This window comes from Oryctolagus cuniculus, chromosome 13 (genome assembly GCF_051225735.1).
Source record: "Oryctolagus cuniculus isolate XC-2025 breed Fujian yellow rabbit chromosome 13, ASM5122573v1, whole genome shotgun sequence".
NCBI lineage: Eukaryota > Metazoa > Chordata > Mammalia > Lagomorpha > Leporidae > Oryctolagus > Oryctolagus cuniculus.
Window position 1 is genome coordinate 69,678,695 of NC_142879.1, and position 21,140 is coordinate 69,699,834.

A 21,140-nucleotide genomic window follows, 5' to 3' on the forward strand; every position below is an offset into this window, starting at 1 on the left:
TCTCTCTGTCTCTGCCTCTCTGGAAATCTGCCTTTCAAATAAATAACTCTTTAAGAAAGAAAGAGAGAGAGAGAGAAAGAAAGAAAAGAAATCCTAGAGGCAATATGATGTAGACCATTGGTGACGGGGTCTGGAGTTCAGCATCCGGCTCGCTTGCTTTGCCACTCAAATTTAAATAAATAATAATTAAACACTTCATTTTTAAAATTTGTTCGGCAGATAGAGTTAGACAGTGAAAGAGAGACAGAAAGTTCTTCCTTCCTTGGTTGACCCCCTAAATGGCTGCTATGGCCAGAGGAACGCCGATCCGAAGTCAGCAGCCAGGTGCTTCCTCCTGGTCTCCCATGCGGGTGCCGAGCCCAAGCACTTGGGCCATCCTCCACTGCCCTCCCGGCCCATAGCAGACAGCTGGACTGGAAGAGGAGCAACCAGGACTAGAACCCGGGGCCCATATGGGATGCCGGTGTTGCAGGTGGAGGATTAACCAAGTAAGCCACGGTGCCGGCCCCCACTTCATTTATTTTTAATAAAGGTTTATTTATTTTATGTGAAAGTCAGAGTTGCACAGAGAGAGAAAGAGAGGCAGGGAGAGAGAGAGAGTCTTCCATCTGCTGGTTCACTCCCCAAGTGGCCGCAACGGCCAGAGCTGGGACGATCTGAAGCCAGGATCCTACCAGGAGCTTCTTCCAAGTCTTCCATGGGGGTGCAGGGGCCCAAGGGCCTAGGCCATCTTCTACTGCTTTCCCAGGCCATACAGAGAGCTAGATTGGAAGTGGAGCAGCCAGGTCTCGAATTGGTTCCCATATGGGATGCCGGCACTGCAGGCAGCGGCTTTACCTGCTACCCACAGCACCGGCCCCAGATAAACACTACAGTTCCTGAAGATGCTTACTCAGGAAATGTCCAAGTAGTCCAAATTGCTGCTTAAGAATGCAAATAACATCAACCAAATGACCCCTTTATTTAAAAAATTGTTTTAATTCCCCATGGGTTCGTAAATGAACACATTTGTTTAAAAATTGTTTTTTAAGAAATGTCTTTGAGAGGAACAGAGAAGGAGAGTGTTCCCATTGGATGTTTCACTCCCCCAAATTCCCACAACGGCATGGGTTGCGCTGGCTCAAGTCAGAAACTCAATCCAAGACTGCCACAGTCCAGATACCCAGTGTGGAGGGCAGGGACCCAACCACTGGGGCCATCGCCGCCTCTCAGGAAGCTGGAGACAGGAGCTGACGCTGGGAATTGAACCCAGGCACGCCCATGTGGTATGCAGGCATCTGACCTCCTAGGCTCAACACCTGCCTCCAACTGGAAGGAAGGAAGGAAGGAAGGAAGGAAGGAAGGAAGGAAGTAAAAGCACATCCCTTGGAGTTTAAACAGGTGAAGGACGATTGTAGACGTTCAACGATTTTCTTCTTCTCGCGGTAACAATCATACATTGAAACATAATCTTAAAAAATGTTTTAACAGAGCCGAGGTGGGGATCTTCACACACCTGCTCAACGAGGGCATTTGAGAGCAGCAGGACCAGTGCAGGTCTAAGTAGGTGGGAAAGCAGTCACTGCCAGGCCCAGTGCGGGCCAGGTCTGAGCTCCAAGTAGGTGACAGGTGAGCTGCATTCATATTTTTAGTTTGGTTTTTTCTCTTCTTAGCAGTTCCTACTGCTCACCAGGCGAGGGCGGTAGGGAGACACTAGTTGGTCGCTCCCCATCTGGTAGTTGCTCCTCCAAGGCTCAGCCTCTGAAGTGGGGCTCAAAGGCCAGGTGCGCCTCCGCGATCCCAGCCTGCCAGCTGAAGGATCAGGATCTTGCATGGGGTGACCGGGGCGGCGGCGGAGGTTAACAGGGAGTAAGGCAAGGAGCAGGCCTGAGGTCCTCTCCCCCCGGTCGCTGGGAGGACGTCCCCGCAGCCCGGTGGCCCGGCCAGCCCACGCCGGGGCGGCGAACCAGGGATCCCTAGTGCTGCGCGCGTCCACGCCCCGGTCTTGGGCGGGGCCGCCCCGCCTCCGGTGCTGCCTGCAGAGTTAAGTCCGAGGCCATGGGGTCTCCGCACCGCCGTCATGGATCAGCTGCGCGCTGGCGTCCGCCTGAGGATCGTGCTGGGACACCTCGGCCACCCCTTGGCCGCGGCCATCGTATCCTTGTGCCTGCGCGCGCTGCTCGGGCCCGGGCCCGGGGCGATGGCCTGCGTGCGCTTGTCCCCTCTAGGTCACTTTTCCCCCAGGGCGAGCCGGGCAGCGGGGAGGAGGCCGTGTCTCTGCTCCATCCTCCGTGCGCCCTTAGGGGCTCCGTTTCTTGCTTTGCGGTCTCGGGAGGTGATCCGGAGGAGGACTTTGCCATTTTCTCTGAGGCTGCCCAGAGCCCTGCTCACAAATGCCAAAGCGGGGGGTTCTTCATCTTCCGGCCACCTCCAGGGTCCTTGTGAAGATGAAGTGAGGTGGTAGAGGCCAAAGGGCCTTAGCCGCGGTGTGCACCTGTCCGAGCAGGAGTGAAGTCAGAGCTCCCGCGTCTGTTCAGGAAGATGCCTTTCTCGTGAGAACTGAACTAGCACGGGGGGCTATTTCTTGGAACGGCTTGCTCCTCGGTTTTACCTTATTTGCCTTAATTCACGTCCTAGGTAGCCCACCCCACTTCAGGGACATCTTCCCCTGCCAGTTTCCAGCCTCAGAAATTCCAGTAAGTAGATCTAACTGTGATTTTTTATTTTTTTTTTAACGATTTATTTTATTTGAAAGAGGTACACAGAGAGAGAAGGAGACGCAGAGAGAGAGAGAGAGAGGTCTACCATCCGTTGGTTCAGTCCCCAATTGGCCGCAACAGCACGACCTGTGCCGATCCGAAGCCAGGACCTTCTTCGGGTCTCCCAAGAGGGTTCTGGGGCCAAGCACTTGGGCCATCTGCTACTACTTCCCCAGGCCATCAGCAGGCAGCTGGTTTGGAACTGGAGCTGCTGGTATTTGAACCGGTGCCTATATGGGATGCTGGTGTCACAGGCAGATGCTTAACCTACTATATATACCACAGCACCAGTCCCCCAGAACCAGTTCTAATCAGTAAAGTTGGGAAAATATTTCACATGTTGACTTTAATTTTCTATATGTAAATTTCAGAAGGAAGGAACAGCATCAGAAACTACATAACTAATAACCCAGGCATGATATATATTACATTTAAATTAGCTTCTAGTTATATTGACATATTAGCTAGCTAGCATCTCTGGTGTAACTTAAGTCACTTTTGATAGAGAAAGCTTTGACCTTCATAAATATTCTTCTTGTAATAAATATTATTAGCAATAATTCCAATTTTTAAATTGCTGGTTAAGATTTATACTTATTTATGGGATATGATGTTGTAATTTGATACATGTATGCAATATAAAATGATCAAATGGGTAATTAGTTTTTCTACAACTCAGATACCATTTCTTCTGCTCTACGTGGTATCAAGTGCATAATTAATTGTTCTAGAGTCCAGGTACCCTGCTGTGTTACAGAGCAGAAGGGCTCATGTCAAGGAGTGGGTTATGTAGCTTGAGTCTGTGGACATGCTGTGTACTTACTTGGATGTTGTCACTTTGATTACTTCTACGAATGCACCAACCAGAAAATTAAAAGTGTATTGGATTGTTTCCCATCTGAAAAACCACTTATATTCATTACACCAAAAATCTTATATACTCATCTATAATTCCATTACTGAAAGGCACTCACTCTTACAAATTATTTTGGATATATTTTTGCAGGTTTTAAACTTTTCTTCTAAGTTTTTATTGATGTATTTTCATTTTATCTGAAAGGGAGAGAGAGAGAGAGAGAGAGAAAGACAATGGAAAATAAGAGAGAGCGAGCTACCACCCCCTGGTTCACTCTCCAGAGGAACACAGTAGTTGAGACTAGGCCGAGGCTGAAGCCAGGAGCCCAGAATTCCTTCCAAGTCTCTGACGTGGGTGCAGGAATCCAAGCCGCTGAGCCATCATCTCTTGCCTCCCAGGATGCACATTAAGAGGAAGTTGGATCAGAGATGGAGTAGCCAAGACTCGAACCAGGCACTCAGGAATGGGATGTAGGTGTCTCAGGGGATGACTTACGCTGCTGCTCCAAACACCTGCCCCTGCATCTTCCCACAAGTAGTGTCTTGGCTTTACATCACGGTCCTCATATCGTATTAGAAGAAACATCATCCAAACTATCATATGCCCTTTATTTTTAATATTTGTTTATTTGAAAGAGTTACACACAGAGAGGAGAGGCAGAGAGAGAGAGAGAGAGAGAGAGAGAGAGAGAGGTCTTCTACCCACTGGTTCACTCTCCAGTTGGCCACAATGGCTGGAACTGTGCCAATCCAAAGCCAGGAGATTCCTCTGGATCTCCCACTTGAGTTGGTTGTGGGGGCCCAAGGACTTGGACCATTTTCTGCTGCTTTCCCAGTGCATAGCAGAGAGCTGGATCAGAGGTGGAGCAGCTGGGTCTCAAACTGGCATCCATATGGGATACCGGCACTACAGGCAGTGGCTTAACCCGCTATGCCACAGCACTGGCCCCATGCCTTTTATTTTTAATGCTGGAGTCATAAACTATTGAGTGGATATACCGGGGTGTTCAAAAAGTCTGTGGAAAATCTAGACTGTGAAAATACTCTGCTTAGATTTCAAAAAAATTCTTTGTACCTCAATAAACTTGTATTTTTACTCTATTTCCCTCAAACTGTTTGAAGTACGCTCATAAAGTCGGATAATTTTTCTTCTATTACTGCAGTTTTTTGGGGGGTTAATTACAGTCCTTGCTTTTTAGGTTGTTTTAGATTACTTCCTTACAGTGAGGAACAGAAATAACAGATTGGAGAGTAGAGTATGAATCTTTCTTAGGTTCTTGATACATGTTGTTTTCTTAGAAGGATATTATGGAAATCTTTCCTTCTTTAGGTATACTCTGGATAATAATGTTCTAAGCCTAGAACAGAGAAAATTTTATGAAGAAAACGGGTATCTGGTCATTAAGAATCTGGTGTCGCATGCTGACATTCAGCGCTTCAGGTACGGTAGCACTGTTTGTTCGTTATGAACTGTGTGTTCTGTGGCATGAGGACCCGAGTCAAGACCCGCCTCTCCCTGATCCGTGTTTGCAGTGATTCACTTTGTTAGGAGCTGGGTATGAGCTCTGGGCTAGACTGAGGGCCGCGTCCTGGGCCATCTGCCTAGGTTTCCGCGACTCCGTGTCCCCTCCCTGCTACATTTCATCTGTGCAATGGCCATCGGGACAGTGCCGCCATCCCAGCGGCTAAGACTAAGTACAGTGACAAGTAAGGAAAACGTAGCAAGTGGGGGCTGGCACGCGGTGAACGCGACTGGCGTGTGGCCATCATTTTTACCGTGCAACCAAAAGCACAAAACTGTTTCCCTGCAGGTTTGCCAAGCTGAGCAATGTTTTCATTGTGGTAGGGTGATCCCTGCCTGGCAGTAAGGAGGCCGGCATGTCTGAGGTGGCCGTGTCCACTCCCTGTTGCCAGGACTATTCTGTTGTGCAGGGAAACCTGCTGCTGGAGTCTGTAGGTCCCTCTGGCAGGGCGGGGCCAGACAGGTGCTGGGAGCCCGGCTTCATGACACCGTATGCAAATTTATTTTCCTAGGAGTGAGTTTGAAAGAATCTGCAGAAAGGAGGTGAGACCACCGGGCTTAATGGTGATGAAAGATGTGGCCATTGTGAAATCAGAGCATAACCTGAGTGAGAAATCAGTTACCAAGGTCCAGGACTTCCAGGAAGACGAGGAGCTCTTCAGATACTGCACCCTGCCCGAGGTCAGAGGCTCTGTGTGCTGGGCTTGTGTGTGGCATCACCGGGCTGCGAGCCTGCACCCCTGCCCCCAGATCTGCTGCTCCTGCCCCTTCCCACATGTGGCTCTAAGCGCTGTAGTCTGCAGCTGGAGGTGCTTTGGGCCCCCAGTGGGTATTTGGCGGTTTTTGGTTGGCTCCCGTTGGCTTCTCCTGGGTGGGAGCCGGGGATGCCGCAGTAGCGGGGCTCAGCCATGCTACAGTGCCCAGAGCCAGAGCAGCCCCCTCCCCAGACAGAGAATGACCCCACCCGCAGCGCCAGGGATGGCAGCCTTGAGGAGCCGTGTGTCTGTTGAGAAGGAACAGAATTCTGGGTGAACGGGACACAGCCCTTCCAAGACAATGGGCATGAAGTTACTGGGGCCATGATACGTAAACTCATGTATTTTTTTTCTTTGGATTATTTACTTGAGAGATAGAAGTTACAGAATGAGAGAGGGAGAGACCGAGGTCTTCCATCTGCCGGTTCCCTCCCCAAATAGACGCAACAGCTGGAGCTGGGCGCATCCGAAGCTATGAGCTAGGAGCTTCTTCCGGGGCTCCCATGTAGGTTCAGGGGCCCAAGGACTTGGGCCATCTTCCACTGCTTTCCCAGGCTATAGCAGAGAGCTGGATTGGAAGTGGAGCCCCTGAGACTTGAACCGGCGCCCATATCGGAATCTGATGCTGCAGGCGGCAGCTTTACCTGCTATGCCACAGCACTGGCCCCAGGATGCTTTGATTTAAAAATCAGATTTCTTTTTTTTTGAAAAAGATAATTCTTTTTTTTTTTTTTTTTTGGACAGGCAGAGTTAGACAGTGAGAGATGGAGAGACAGAGAGAAAGGTCTTCCTTTCGTTGGTTCACCCCACAAATGGCTGCTGCAGCCGGAGTGCTACACCCATCTGAAGCCAGGAGCCAGGTTCTTCCTCCTGGTCTCCCATGTGGGTGCAGGGCCCAAGCACTTGGGCCATCCTCCATTGCCTTCCTGGGCCACAGCAGAGAGCTAGACTGAAAGAGGAGCAACCAGGACAGAATCCGTCGCCCCAACTGGGACTAGAACCCAACGTACCGGAGCCACAGGCAGAGGATTAACCAAGTGAGCTGCGGCGCCATCCAAGAGTATTATTCTTTAAGCATGAACCATATTTACAAAAAAGATCTAAACAGGCCAGCCCCCCGGCTCAATAGGCTAATCTTCCACCTGCGGCACTGGCACACAGTGTTCTAGTCCCGGTCGGGGCGCCGGATTCTGTCCCGGTTGCTCCTCTTCCTGTCCAGCTCTCTGCTGTGGCCTGGGTGTGTGTAGTGGAGGATGGCCCAAGTGCTTGGGCCCTGCACCCGCATGGGAGACCAAGAGAAACACCTGGCTCCTGGCTTTGGATCAGCGTGGTGCGCCAGCCGAGCGTGCTGTCCACAGCGGCAATTGCAAGGTGAACCAACGGAAAAGAAAGACCTTTCTCTCTGCTTCTCTCTCACTGTCCACTCTGCCTGTCAAAAATAAATAAATAAATAAATAAATAAATAAATAAATCAAATTAAAAACAAATAAGAAAAGGTCTAAGCAGTACACAAAGACATGAAGCAAAAAGGAGTGACCCCAGCTCCCCGGAACCTCGCTCCCTGTTGAGTGTATACGTCGGGAATTCTCTCACTTGTACACCTCCTGCCTGTGTCGGGGATCAGGAACCTCCTGGCTGTCACCTTGTGTTTTTCACTTACAGTGGGTGCCTGTCATCCTCCCATAGCCCTCTGCATGGAGCCACCTGGTAACTTTCAAACTGCAGTATGCCAGGGTCTTAGTTTCCCAGCCATTTGATGGAATGACTCAGCAGGAGGCTTCCCAGGGAGTATAGGAATTATAACCAGGTGCTGTTAGAGAGCTTGGTTCCCAGAGGTGGGCTGTACAGGGATGCCACCTGTGCCGTCACATCCAGGTCCCAGACAGAGGGCCGAGGGGAAGCGGCCCCCTGGACTGTCGTGCAGTCCTGTGCTGGAGATGGAACTCGGCTGCGGGATGGTGGGTGACAACTTGTGGTTGGCGAAACGCTGCTGTGAATACCTTGGGTGAATATTGGCAGTTCCTGTAGCGCCCTCAGGGGGTACGAGTTACGTGAATGGTTACTTCTCTGTCCATGTGTTGGGAAGCATCACCAGCACATCGAACTCAACGATTTTCAGGAAGTTAGTACTCGGGATAAGATTTAGAAGGAAGCTGATGTAATTGAGGCAAGTGACTGGCTAAAGAACAGTATGGAGGACACAGGGATGGTGGGGATGGCTCTCAGCCGTGGGGGTTTATAAGCGCCAGCCCAAGTGAAGGTGCACAGTCCCAGGCTTGGTGTAGATGGAACCGTGAGGCCTGCCTCTCGAGCTGTTTGTACATTTCAAGTGTTTCAGGCTGTAACTGCCAACATTCCCGACCTAGCAGAGATCAGGCTGTGAGGAGGAGCGGGCCCTGCCTCCTGTTTTGGAATCAGATCCGGCCACGCTTGAATGCCGTCTTCTTCCCTGATCTGACTTCACCCTTGGCCGTGCACCCACAATGCTCCCAGGTCATGATTGAGTCAGTATCTTGATTCTCACGGGACCTCCAACTGCACAGGCACAGGACCTGCTTTTCTTGTCCACTGCTGCACGCTTGCTTCCTGTGACTGGGCCTGCTTCCCGCCTATGTGAAGACGTGGAGGGGAGGGCACACTGGTTGTGCAGTGTCCTCTGAGCCGCTGCCCTGCTCTGACCTGGCTGCTCCTGACAGCAGCGAATCCTGCTGAGCTCTTCCTTTCTTCTCTTACTGTCTGAGAGGCAGACTGATGGAGAAATCTCCACTCACAATTCTACTCCACAGATGCCCATAAGTGTCCAGGGCTGGGCCTGCCAAAGGTGGGCGCTGGAACTCAATCCAGGTCTCCCACGTGGGTGGCAAGAACCCAGCGACTTGAGCCATCAGCTGCTCCCTCCCAGCGTGTGCAGGAGCAGGGAGCTGGAATTGGGCACAGAGCTGGGACTCAAACCCAGCTGCCGGGCCAGATGCTCCCCTTGGGCCCACTTAGGCAGGGTCGTTCTTGTGCAGGGTCTCCAAGAAGAAAAAGGAAGCCGTTTCTCCCTGGGCACTGTCTGTGGCTTTGGGTGGCAGAAGGGCTGGTCCTGGCCTTCTAGGCTGATACCTTACAGAAACGCACCCCTTTCTTGTAGAAGAGAAACAGGTTATATTCCCAGCTACTCAGACAAGCCTGCCCAATTCAACAGGTTGTAGATTTAGAGTGGTTTCCAGTTTCTGGATTTTCTGCCATGCTTTGTTCGCAGTGTTGTGAAATACTGACTGTTACCATCTTGCCTGTCATAGAGGAGTTGGCCTTGGTGCCACTGGCCTGTACTTCTGATTGCCCATGAAACTTTGTTCCTCCCCCTCCCCCTTATTTTTCTTAGATCTTGAAATATGTGGAGTGCTTCACCGGACCCAATATTATGGCCATGCACGCAATGCTGATTAACAAACCTCCAGATGTTGGTAAAGGACTTTTCTTATTTTTTTTGATTTAATTTTATTTTTTTAAACTTTTATTTAATAAATATAAATTTCAAAAGTACAGTTTTGGATTATAGCGTTTTCCCCCCCGTAACCTCCCTCCAACCCTCTTTCTTTTTTTTTTTAACTTTTATTTAATGAATATAAATTTCCAAAGTACAGCTTATGGATTACAATGGCTTCCCCCTCATAACGTCCCTCCCAACCACAACCCTCCCCTTTCCCACTCCCTCTCCCCTTCCATTCTCATCAAGATTCATTTTCGTTTCTCTTTATATACAGAAGATCAGTTTAGCATACATTAAGTAAAGATTTCAACAGTTTGCTCCCACACAGAAACATAAAGTGAAAAATACTGTTTGAGTACTAGTTATAGCATTAAATCACAATGTACAGCATACTAAGGACAAAGATCCTACATGAGGAGTAAGTGCACAGTGACTCCTGTTGTTGACTTAACAAATTGACACTCTTGTTTATGGCATCAGTAATCACCCTGGGCTCTTGTCATGAGCTGCCAAGGCTATGGAAGCCCCCTGAGTTCACTGGTGGGTGGGATGGGTCCAAGCACTTGGGCCATCTTCTGCTGCCTTCCCAGGTGCATCAGAAGGGAGCTGCGTTGGATGTGCAGCATTCAGGACTCGAACCAGCGCTCATAAAGGATGCCAGCATTGTAGGTGGTACTTAACCAGCGGTGCCACCACAGTACTCCAGGACTCTTCTTATTAAGGAGAAGCAAGAAAAAATTGTTCAATTAACATATGTGAGGTTGATGTTCTGACCTTGGTGGTGCAGAACTTCCAGGCTTCTGGCTCAGACTGGCTTTGCTCCTGCAGTTGTAGTGGCTGGTTCACTCCCCAAATGGCCACAATGACCAAAGCTGGGCCGATCCAAAGCCAGGAGCTTCTTCTGGGTCTCCTACGCAAGTGCAGGGGCCCAAGGACTTGGGCCACAGTAAACTGCTTTCTCAGGCCATTGCACAGAGCTGGATCGGAAGTGGAGCAGCCAAGACTGAAACCCCCACCCATATGGGATGTGGCACTGCTACTCCACAGTACTGGCCCCTTCGCATTTGATTTGACATCCAGTTGGTTGCTTCTCTCTCAAGGTTGATTTTTCTGTAGTGTTGTTTCATTTCCTGGGGATAGTTCATTTTTCTGGTTTTCTAGGCAAAGGATAAGGAATTCTGAGACTTGGACAAATGTCTTTTTAAGACATTAGATTTAATTTGATTATTTATTTAAAATTAAAAAAAATTTGTCTGAGAAGGAAAGAGAGAGAGCGAGAGCCCTCTCAAGAAAGAGCCCATCTTCTGATTCACTCCCTGATACTTGCAATGCCTGGGGCTGGGCCAGGAACTCAATCCAGGTACCCACCTGGGTGGCAGGAACTAAGGTACTTGAACCATCTTCACCCAGTGCCTTCCAGGGTGCAGAGTGGCAAGAAACTGGAGTTAGGAGCCAGGACTGAGTATCACACCCAGGCATCTGAATGGGGATGCAGATGTCCTCACCAGTGTCTTAACCACGGGGCCTCTTGTCTGCCCTTGAACATCTATTAACAGCAGGTTCTCTTTCAGGCAAGAAGACGTCCCGTCATCCCTTGCACCAGGATCTGTACTATTTCCCCTTCCGGCCCAGCAATCTCATTGTTTGTGCTTGGACCGCGATGGAGCACATTGACCGGAACAACGGTTGTCTGGTGGTGCTCCCCGGCACCCACAAAGGCCCCCTGAAGCCGCACGACTACCCGCAGTGGGAGGTAGGTCTATCTGGGAGCCGAGTCTCCTTCCCGGTTTTAAATTTCACTCAGCATCCATAAAGAGCATATAGGGGAGAGGGCACTGCCTTTCTTAGCCAAGCGCTGTCCTGAGACTTAGAAGTGCGATCAGTTGGAGGATGTCAGACCAAACACCCAGTGTAGTTGTCCTTTGAACACGTGTTTGAAAACCGGCCCAGGTGGGGAACTTGAGCAGGTGCTGCGGAGGGCCCGAGATGGCACGGCCTAATCGCAGAGGAAGACGTAAGCACTTCAGCCCTGGATGTGGGTGATACGTGCCCCCCGAGTCTGCTCGCTGACCGTGGCTCTGAGAGCGGAGAAGAGGAAGGGATCGTGTGCTCCAACTGCAAAGGCCAGCAGGGCTCTTCGGAGGGCTGGTCGGGGGAGAATGGCCCAAGCAGAGAGGCCTGGTTTAAAGGGCAGAGAGACAGAAAGAGAGGGGAGGGGTGGGGGGGGGAGAGGGTGCGAGAGAGAGGGAGAGAGCTCCTCCATCTGCAAATTCACTCCCCAAATGATCACAACAGCCAGGGCTTGGACAGGTGTCCCCAGTAGGTGGCAGGGACACACTGTACTTGTCACCTGCTGTGTCGCAGGATGTGCGTCAGCAAGAAGCTGGGTCCAGAAGCCTAGGAACCAGGACTCAAACCAGGCATTCTGATGTGGCATGTGGGTTTCCCAGTCATCATCTTTGCCCCAAACTGAGCATATTTTGAGTCTATAACATGATCACTTTGATACACACACACACACACACACACACGCACCCCTGTGCAATCCCCACCACAATCGAGATAAGCTCTCTTAATCACAGGTAAACACTGAGTTACTTTCTGGCTTTGTTCATCCGTGCAGCTGTAGATGCTGGGGACTGGTATGCTCCTTTTTTTTTTTTTTTAACTTTTATTTAATGCATATAAATTTCCAAAGTACGACTTATGGATTACAGTGTCTTCCCCCCCATATCGTCCCTCCCACCCACAACCCTCCCCTTTCCCACTCCCTCTCCCCTTCCATTCACATCAAGATTCATTTTCGATTATCTTAATATACAGAAGATCAGCTTAGTATACATGAAGTATGGATTTCAACAGTTTGCTCCCACACAGAAACATAAAGTGAAAAATAATAGATGATTTTTTGAGTGGCGGCATCAGATCGGTCCTTGAGGAAGAATAGGCTGACACTCTGGCCCAGGATGCACTGGAGCTGTGGGCGTCCAGAGCCAGAGGAACCAGAAGGAGATCATGAGCATTTGAGGCGTAAGATGAGGAGGTCGGGAAGGCCTGAGAGATGGTTGGGCTGGAAGAGCACCTGCGGCAGGAAGTGGGGGTTGTAGGTCTTTAGAAGTGAAGAACCTCTGAACGTTCGACTCCGTTAGTTAGAATTCTTGCACGGATGATTAGTGTTACGTGAAAATATTTGAGTCTGGATCCTGTTAGAAAAACTTGGAATTGTGAGATCATCCATGAAGTTCCGGTTTTGGTGAGAGTTAGTGCAAGTAAGCAGCAGGAGAGGCTCTGGATGCCTTAGGCCGAGGGATGTCTGTAGGACTCCAGGGCCAGGCTGGGGCTGTCCCCTCTGTGGGGCTCAGAGTGGTGGCAGCTGCAGGGCTGGGGGTCTGACTCACTGAGCCTGGGTCACGTTTCCACCTTTTGCCAGAAGAGAAGGGCACTGGGTCAAGGTTCACCACTCTGCAGCAGGGAAGTGGGCGCAGACAGAGGCATGGGATTTGGGATCCCTTGGGAAGCTGAATGGGTGCTCCTGCCTCCCTGCCCCCCAGTGACCCATGTAAACTCCCACACTGTGAACTTTATTGTCTTTCTCGCTGTCTGTCTTTCCTCTCTCCCTTCCTTCCCTCCTCCCTCTCTTTCCCTCGCTGTCTCCCTCCCTCCCTCTGTCCCTTCCTTCCTTCTCTTTTTCTTTCAGAGACAAACACAGCGCATGCATGCACTCCCATCTACTGGTTCACGCTCCCCAGAAACCCGCAGTGGCAGAGACCAAGGAGCTGGGAGCTCAGGCCAGGTCTCTCATGTGGGTGGCAGGAACCCAAGTAATTTTTTAAAATAGGAGCTTACAGCTTATTATTTTATTTATTTTTAAGATATTTTTATTTATTTGAAAGGCAGAGTTACAGAGAGAGGTAGAGACTGAGAGAGAGAGGTCTTCCATCCACTAGTTCACTCCCCAGATGGCCACAATGGCTAAAGCTGTGCAGATCCGAAGTCAGGAGCCAGGAGCTTTTTCTGGGTCTCCCATGTGGGTGCAGGGGCCCAAGGACTTGGGCCATCCTGCACTGAACTCCTGGAGCACAGCAGAGAGCTGTTCCGAAGAGGAGCAGTCAGGACTAGAACTAGCACTCATATGGGATGCTGGTTCTGGCTCTTCAGGCCAAGGCTTTAACCCACTGTGCCATAGCACCGGCCCCAGGAACCCAAGTACTTGCCCCATATTCTGCTGCCTCGCAGGGTCGGCATTAGTTGAAGCTGGAGGCGGGTATGGAACTCAGGCCCCTCATGTGGAGTGTAGGCATCTACACAGCTAAGCCAAACCACACCCTGAGGCTTGCAAGCTTTACATGCTTCTCACTTGTGTTTCTGCAATAAAGAAGCAACCCATTACCTAAAGCGATAACTTGCTTTGGAAACAGTTTTAAACAAACACCAAATGTATTCTTTTTGTTTTTTTCTTACTAAGGACGTGACATAAATGGTTTTGAGCAAAAAGTAAATAAAGTACAAATTGAGCATTTCCACCCTGCCCCTATTTCAGAAGGACTGGCCTCTCAGAGACGCGCCCCTGTAATGGAGAAGAATGTTCGCGAGCTCTGGGAGAGGACACTGCTGGCAAAGACTGTTACAGAGTCAGCTGGCAGGGTCAGGAGGAGGGCGGATAAGGGTGACCCCTGTACTGATCCGAAAAGCAAAGCCCGTCTGTGGCTTCCTGTTTGACTCAGTCATGAAATTTCAAAGATTTTAATACCAACACATGACTTCTCAAACCAGGCACCGAGAGGCTTTTGTGTATGGAAAACTTTGTCTTTCTTTCTGTTTTTTTTTTTTTTTAAAGGTTCTTTTATTTATTTGAAAGGCAGAGATACATACATACACACACACACACACACACAGAGCGTGAGAGAGAGTGAGAGGGAGCGACAGGGAGTGAGAGGGAGTGAGAGAGCACTTCCATCTGCTGGTTCCCTCCAAGGGCTGGGGTTGGGCCAAGCTAAAGCCGGGAGCTTCTTCCTGGTCTCCCACATTGGTGCAGGCACCCAGGTTCTTGGGCCAACATCTGTTGCCTTCCCAGACACATTAGCAGCAAGCTGGATTGGAAGTGGAGCAGCCAGGACTCGAACTGGCGCCAATATGGGATGCGAGCATTATAGGCCAAAGCTTAACCCATGTACCACAGTGCTGGCCCCTGAGCACTTTACCAAGACTGATTCAGATGTCTCTTTCTCTTGGAAGAACAGAGAGCGCCCGTGCTCCCGTGGTGAGCCGTTGAACAAGTTTTTACTGATGCTGCTGCTTCCTCGTGTTTAGCTGTGTCTTCTCTTGTGTGTCGCAGGGAGGAGTTAATTTAATGTACCACGGGATCCAGGACTATGAGAAGAACAACGCCCGCGTGCACCTTGTGATGGAGAAGGGGGACACAGTTTTCTTTCATCCTTTGCTCATCCATGGATCCGGGCGGAACAGAACCCAAGGCTTCCGGAAGGTATGCATTCACGTTGCTGCAGCTCTCAGAGCTGATGAGTTAGAAACAAAAATTTTAAGATATATGAAAATATGAAGGGTGTGCGAGTTTTAACTAAACTGGACTTTAGTCCAGTTTGTTTACCAGGAAATCAATTTCTGGGCCTTGTGCCTTTTTGGCTCTTATCAGTGAGAAGCCAGAGGACCTCAGGATCCTAATCATGTGGATATTACTACTGACACATGAACGTGCTCGGGATGGCTTCTTCTGGGGCAAAAATGTGGAATTTAGATGCTTGTGTAAATGATAACTGGAGGGAACTTCATGTTAATATTACTGCTGGGAAAGCAGTATTGATCCAATACACGTTGTATTGATTCTGAATTGATTGCCCTGAAGCCAGAATGAACTTCAGCCATACATATGTATCTATATATATTTATATCTATATAGATATAGAGATATATATAGAGATATATATGTATCTTTTTTAATCCCTTGGCCTTAGAAGGTTTTAATTTCATTGCTTGCATTCAAAAGTGAATGAGGATCCTCACACACCCCGGATGGTTGACTTCTTGGTCTCACAGACTGACGGTCCCGTGGGTGCACATTCTCCCAGGAGAACATGCTGTCCACACCCAATACTGGAGCTCCTTTGGGGCCCAGTTGGGCTTTCCAGTTCATGATGCTGTTCCCATCAATCCCTGAAGCCTCTCTGAGGCCAAAGGTCAGGGGTCACATTTCATGTTCCATCCATTCATTTTCTTCCCTGGGCTCAGTAGGGCCCAGATTAGGCTGAGGCAAGTTGAGGCAGCCTCCCCAGGGGCAAAATTTAAGGGGATGAGGCCAGCGCTGTGGTGTAGTAGACTAAGCCTCTGCTTGTGGTGCTGGCATCCGATATGTCTGCTGGTTCGTGTCCCAGCTGCTCCTCTTCCAATCCAGAGTCTGCTATGGCTGGGAAAGCAGTGGAAGATGGCCCAAGTGCTTGGGTCCCTCCACCCACATGGGAGACCCGGATGAAGCTCCTGGCTTTGGCCTGGCCCAGCTCTGGCCATTGTGGCCATTTGGGGAGTGAACCAGCGGATGGAGGACCTTTCTGTCTCTCTCTGTCTCTGTACTTGACCTCTCAAAAAAAAAAAAAAAAAACTTAAAAAAATTGAGAGGATTCCAATAAAACCTCAGCAATCAAGGTCCCTTACATTTTTCCCAAGTCACAATGAACACAAACAACCCATCCTGTGCAACAATACCAGAATCTTAAATAGAAGATGGGATTGGACTCTGCACTCACTAGCCCTCCGAACCACAGGAGTGAGGAGGTGCAGGGACAGTTATGCAAATGTCGCTGTGGGTTTTACTAGATGACTGTGCAGTGTTCCTCCAGGATGTTTTCAGTAGCCTTAATGCCCTGGAAAAATATTAATCATCATGACATAACAATGTGAATGCCAGCGCACACATGTTTGCCTTTGCCTGGGGCTCTGCTGTGGCTACACGGGGGCTCACCTAAGGAAATGGAGTTTGTCACTCCACTCTCTGGAAGCTCCATGTGTTGGGCAAAGTAGTAAGTCCTCCTGCAGGGTGCAGTCACCTTAAGATATCTGACCTGTGGCAAAGACAGTGAGTTTTAACATTGCTTTGCCAGAACGGGAAGAACCACATAACTTAAGCCTTTGCCTTGAAGGAAACAGCGGCCTTGGCCTTGAAGTGTTCCCTCTGATTTGCGAGGAGGTGGGCATGGGTTTTCTTTCCACGGTGTCTTTTGTTTTCATGCTTGCCATCAGAATACTAACCCTCCCAAATTTGGCAGGGGGCCTAGCCTTGGAACTAAGAAGATGACGGGCTACTTGGGATACCTGGCTTTGTGGGGCTTAGGAAAATCCCATGGCAAAGTTCTCTCACCTAGGGGATTGTGTTTCCTGTCCCCTCTATACCTTTTCTTTTCTTAAAGATGTATTTTTTATTTAAAAGGCAAAGTGACAGAGAAAGAGAGAGAGAGAGAGAGAGAGAGAGAGAAAGAGAGAGAGAGAGAATCTTTGATGCACTGGTTCACTCCTCAAATGGCTGCAATAGCCAGAGCTGGGCCAGGCTGAAACCAGAATCCTGGAAGTCTGTGTGGGGCAAGGACCCAGGTGCTTTCCCAAGAGAGGTCTTCCATCCACTGGTTCCCTCCCCAATTGGCTGCAATGGCCATAGCTGGGCTGATCTGAAGCCAGGAGCCAGGAGCTTCTTCCAAGTCCACACATGGGTGCAGGGGATCAAGTAATTAGGCCATCTTCTACTACCTTCCCAGGCCCTAGCAGAGAGCTGGATTGGAAGAGGAGGAGCCAGGACATGAACCAGTGCCCATATGGGACGCTGGTGATATAGGCAAAGGCTTAGTTCACTATGCCACAGCACCAGCCCCCCATCTACACCTTTTAAAAAACAATGATGGGCTCAGCTGCCTCAGTTATCACACCTGGTTAAAACCATTTGTAAATTTTCAGTTAGCCTTTAACTGGCGTCCTGGGAGAGGGATGGAGCTGAGCTACAGAGACACTGATTTTGTGTCCCATGGAGCAGGCTTCCAGTGTAGAATTGGCTGGGTAAGAGAAGGCCTCCCTGCCTGGTTGGTTGCTGGCAGCAATGGGATGTGTTTCTCAATTTCACCACTCTCTATAGGCCATTTCCTGCCATTACGCCAGTGCCGACTGCCACTACATTGATGTGGAGGGCACCATCCAAGAAAACATTGGGAAGGAAGCTTCACGAATGGCGGATAAATTCCAGGGCTATGAGGGCACCGTGGACTTGAAGGTACGCTTGTGAAAAATTAGGTACAGGTGTCAGGTGTGTCTTCAGATGCTTCATGGTTCTCCCACCCAGTTTAATTCTGGGAGGTGCAGAGTGCACCTTCTGAAGTAGCTTCCCAGCATGAGAATCTTCTTCCTTCATTACCTGCAGGTGTGACCCCAGCTGGCAGGTCTTGGCATTTTTCCCACGAAATCTTGTCCCTTGCCTTTTGTTCAGTCCTTAAAATGCCTCACACAGACAACCTAATCTGTCCACTGGGACTTCTGTCTGACACCCTGAATTTTAACACAGGATAAACACAGTATGCAGTCAGCTCTGCTTAATTGCAAGTTCTGCGTCTGTAGATCAATCATCCAAAGTATAAAAGACAAGAGGAAACATTTGAAAAAATATTCCACTTGTCCCAAATATGTACAGACTTGTTCCTTATTAACGAGCAGACAGTCAAAGCTACCGGTGACCAGCAGACAAATTATCTGTGTCATTAGTCCCTGAATGATCCAGAACAGCTGTTTACATAGCATAGTCATTGTACTAATATTATGAAGACTCTAAAGATGACTTGAAGTAGGCAGGAGGATGTGCACAGGTTAGATCAGGTTTAATACACTACTTGATACTCAGATGGGGGACTGGAGCAGCCTCAGATGTTGGTATTCCCTGGGGGTCCTGGAACCAGTGCCCTGAAGATATGATGAGGTCCAGCTGCACATATGTTTGAGGTTCAGCAAGGCTGTGCTGAATAAATGCCTCCTATATTTACTGAGAATGGCGGTGCTAATTGTTGTGATCTGCTCTATAATTCTTTGTGAGGTATCAAAGCACGTTCACGTCCATTCTCCTGTTTTTTTCTCCCACACTGAAAGGAGCAGTCAGCACAGCTCCATGCTGTGTAGGAGAACATAAGAGTCAGGTGGTTGGTGCAAGTTTCTTTAGCAACATAAGATTTCAGAGGTCTAATCCTAAAATCATCCTTTCCACCATACCTTTTGCCCAGAAATAAATAATAAACAAGGAGTTCTAAATTGTGTCATCAAAAAACAAAGGAAAAAAAGCAACAAACAAATTAGTAACCCAAGACACTGGTTTTCCCGGTTAGGATGTAATCAGGAGTAGAATGTTCTAGATGGCTCAAGCAGTTAGCATAAAGGGCGGCAGGGAAGTGCAGAGGAAACTCTTCAGGAACTGGCGATGTTACGAGACATTCCCTGCAGTTAGCAGGTGCACCACCTCAGCCAGGGCTGGCGATGTGGGGCCCCCACTGACTTAGTGTGGTGGCACTATTTTAGATATTAGATTAATTGGAGTCTCAGAACATGGTTTACTTACTAACCAGTGTAGCAATAACGGGGAAATTTTCCCCCTATTTAACCCTATGTAGATGGTGAATAGGCAAATAGAAGTGTTCCATAAATTCCTTCTGTTTGGCCTTATTTCCAGGATGTTTGGATATTTCGAAGTCGACTTGTGAAGGGGGAACGAGTCAACCTTTGAAACCACCCTTTGCTAAAACTCTCCTACAGGAACGCCAAACAAAACCAGGTGTCAGAAGAAAACCCTTCCCTTGTGATGGTGTCATCTGTGCTATCACTCGTTAACAAAATCACAAACCATGGCTCAGGTACTTGATTGCATACAGTGAATTCTGCAGTGCAATGAGGGTGTGGTGATGGAAGTAAAAACAGTAAAACTGAAATAGTATTGTCTCAAGGAAAATCATCTGGGGTTACAACAAGATTAATAAAGATAGTTGACATAATTTCAGTGTGTGAAGTCGGTTATTTCGTTCAGTTGCTGAAATGAATGCTTTGGAACTCAGGAAGAGCTGAGGTTTGCATTTCTGTCCTGATAAACCCACAACCTACCAATTTCCTGTCGTGACAGATGCTTCTCCAATTAAGAACACCATATAACACATTGACCTTTTATTAAAGGCTTCAGGAGGACATAATAAAGACACAGTAAGGGTCTGATACAGGCCTTCTTGCACAACTTGCTCAACCCAACTGTCCTCCTTAAGAAACCCACCTGGTATTTCTGTTCTTTTAAAAATTAGTTTATTTGTTTGAGAGGCAGAGTTACAGAGAGAGAGGGGGAGAGACAGAGAGATCTTCTATGCACTGCTTACTCCCTACGTGGCCAAAGACAGGAGCCAGGAGCATCTTCTGGGTCTCCCATGTGAGTGAAGTGGCCCAAGGACTTGGGCTATCTTCCACTGCTTTCCCAAGCCATGAGCAGGGAGTTGGATTGGAAGTGGAGCAGCCAGGACTTGAACCAGCATCCACACGGGATGCCTGCACTGCAGGTGGTGGCTTAGCCTACTATTGCCACAGCGCCAGCTCCTATCTCTGATCTTTTCCTCTGTTCAGATGGTGTGTTCTATTGGGCAGGGCAGTCCAAAGCCTTGAGCATTTATGAATGAAACACCACTTCCTTCATTGTACAGAGAAAGTTTTAGGTACTTTTGCCTGGATTGGAAGTATCCATGGACTGGAGAGGATTTCACCACAGCACCATATTTCTGGACCAGTGGAGGGCAGCAAGGAAACACAGTCTTGATTTTTAAAATTGTAGTTAGGACTTTAGTGAGAAAAAATAACAAAGGGTCGCTTTCTTGCCATTCTGCTAAGCAGAAATGTCCCCAAATCTAGCATCACCTTTCTGGTCGGTTTCTTTGTAGGGACACCTTGTTTAGGACTTGTTCCATCTGGAAACCAGGGTTGCCAAGGGACTCCTGGGGAGGATCTGAGCAGACTGGATTGTGGAATGGCGCTAAAATGTAAAGAAGGAATGCCAGTGTGAATAGATAGCACTTAGGCAACACTGTTTTGTTCTGGACTAAACTTCCCAAGCTGGTTTCAAACGTCAGTGTTAAAAAAAGGGTGTGTGTGTGTGTGGCATTGTGGCATAGTGGGTGGAGCTTGTTTGAAAAGAGTGGATTTGGGGCCGGTGCTGTGGCAGAGTGGGTAAAGCCGCCGCCTTCAGTGCTGGCATCCCATATGGGTGCTGGTTGAAGTCCTGGCTGCTCCATTTCTGATCCAGCTCTCTGCTATGGCCTGGGAAAGCAGTAGAAGATGGCTCAAGTCCTTGGGCCCCTGTACCTGCATGGGAGACCCTGAAGAAGTTCCTGGCTCCTGGCTTGGATTGGCAGACTCTGGCTGTTGTGGCCATTTGGGGAATGAACCAGTATATGGAAGACTTTCTTTCTCTCTCTCTCTGCCTCTGTAACACTGGCTTTCAAATAAATAAGTACATTAAAAAATAAAGACAAAAAAAAAAAAAACTTCTGTAGGAAAAGTAGATAGCACAAGATGTTTCTGTCCATGTGTATTTGTGAGTGAAAGCCAACCAATCAGGACGTCACATTTTATCCATGGTTTTGTCCATGAAGGAAAAGAACAGCTGAGTGAATGGGCACTGCTCATCGTCCATGTGGATCCCAGGCGAGTGGAGGAGTGAGGAGGAGCTGTAAAGGGGATGGCACTGGTGCTTGGCAGAATGAGGGCTGCCTGGTGCCTCAGAGGGTGACTTG

At 48.9% G+C, this 21,140-nt stretch overlaps 1 protein-coding gene across 1 annotated transcript; it reads left to right on the top strand.

Moving 5' to 3' along the window:
- Window positions 1-1,740: 1,740 nt before the first annotated feature.
- Window positions 1,741-19,366, top strand: LOC149122654 (phytanoyl-CoA dioxygenase, peroxisomal-like). Its single transcript, XM_089312326.1, has 9 exons — window positions 1,741-2,134; window positions 2,617-2,675; window positions 4,924-5,034; window positions 5,628-5,796; window positions 9,238-9,319; window positions 10,917-11,098; window positions 14,681-14,830; window positions 17,477-17,611; window positions 19,049-19,366. Exons 1-9 carry the CDS (start codon window positions 2,060-2,062, stop codon window positions 19,100-19,102), a joined length of 1,017 nt encoding a protein of 338 aa, XP_089168452.1. The 5' UTR covers window positions 1,741-2,059; the 3' UTR covers window positions 19,103-19,366.
- The last annotated feature ends 1,774 nt before the right edge of the window (window positions 19,367-21,140 follow it).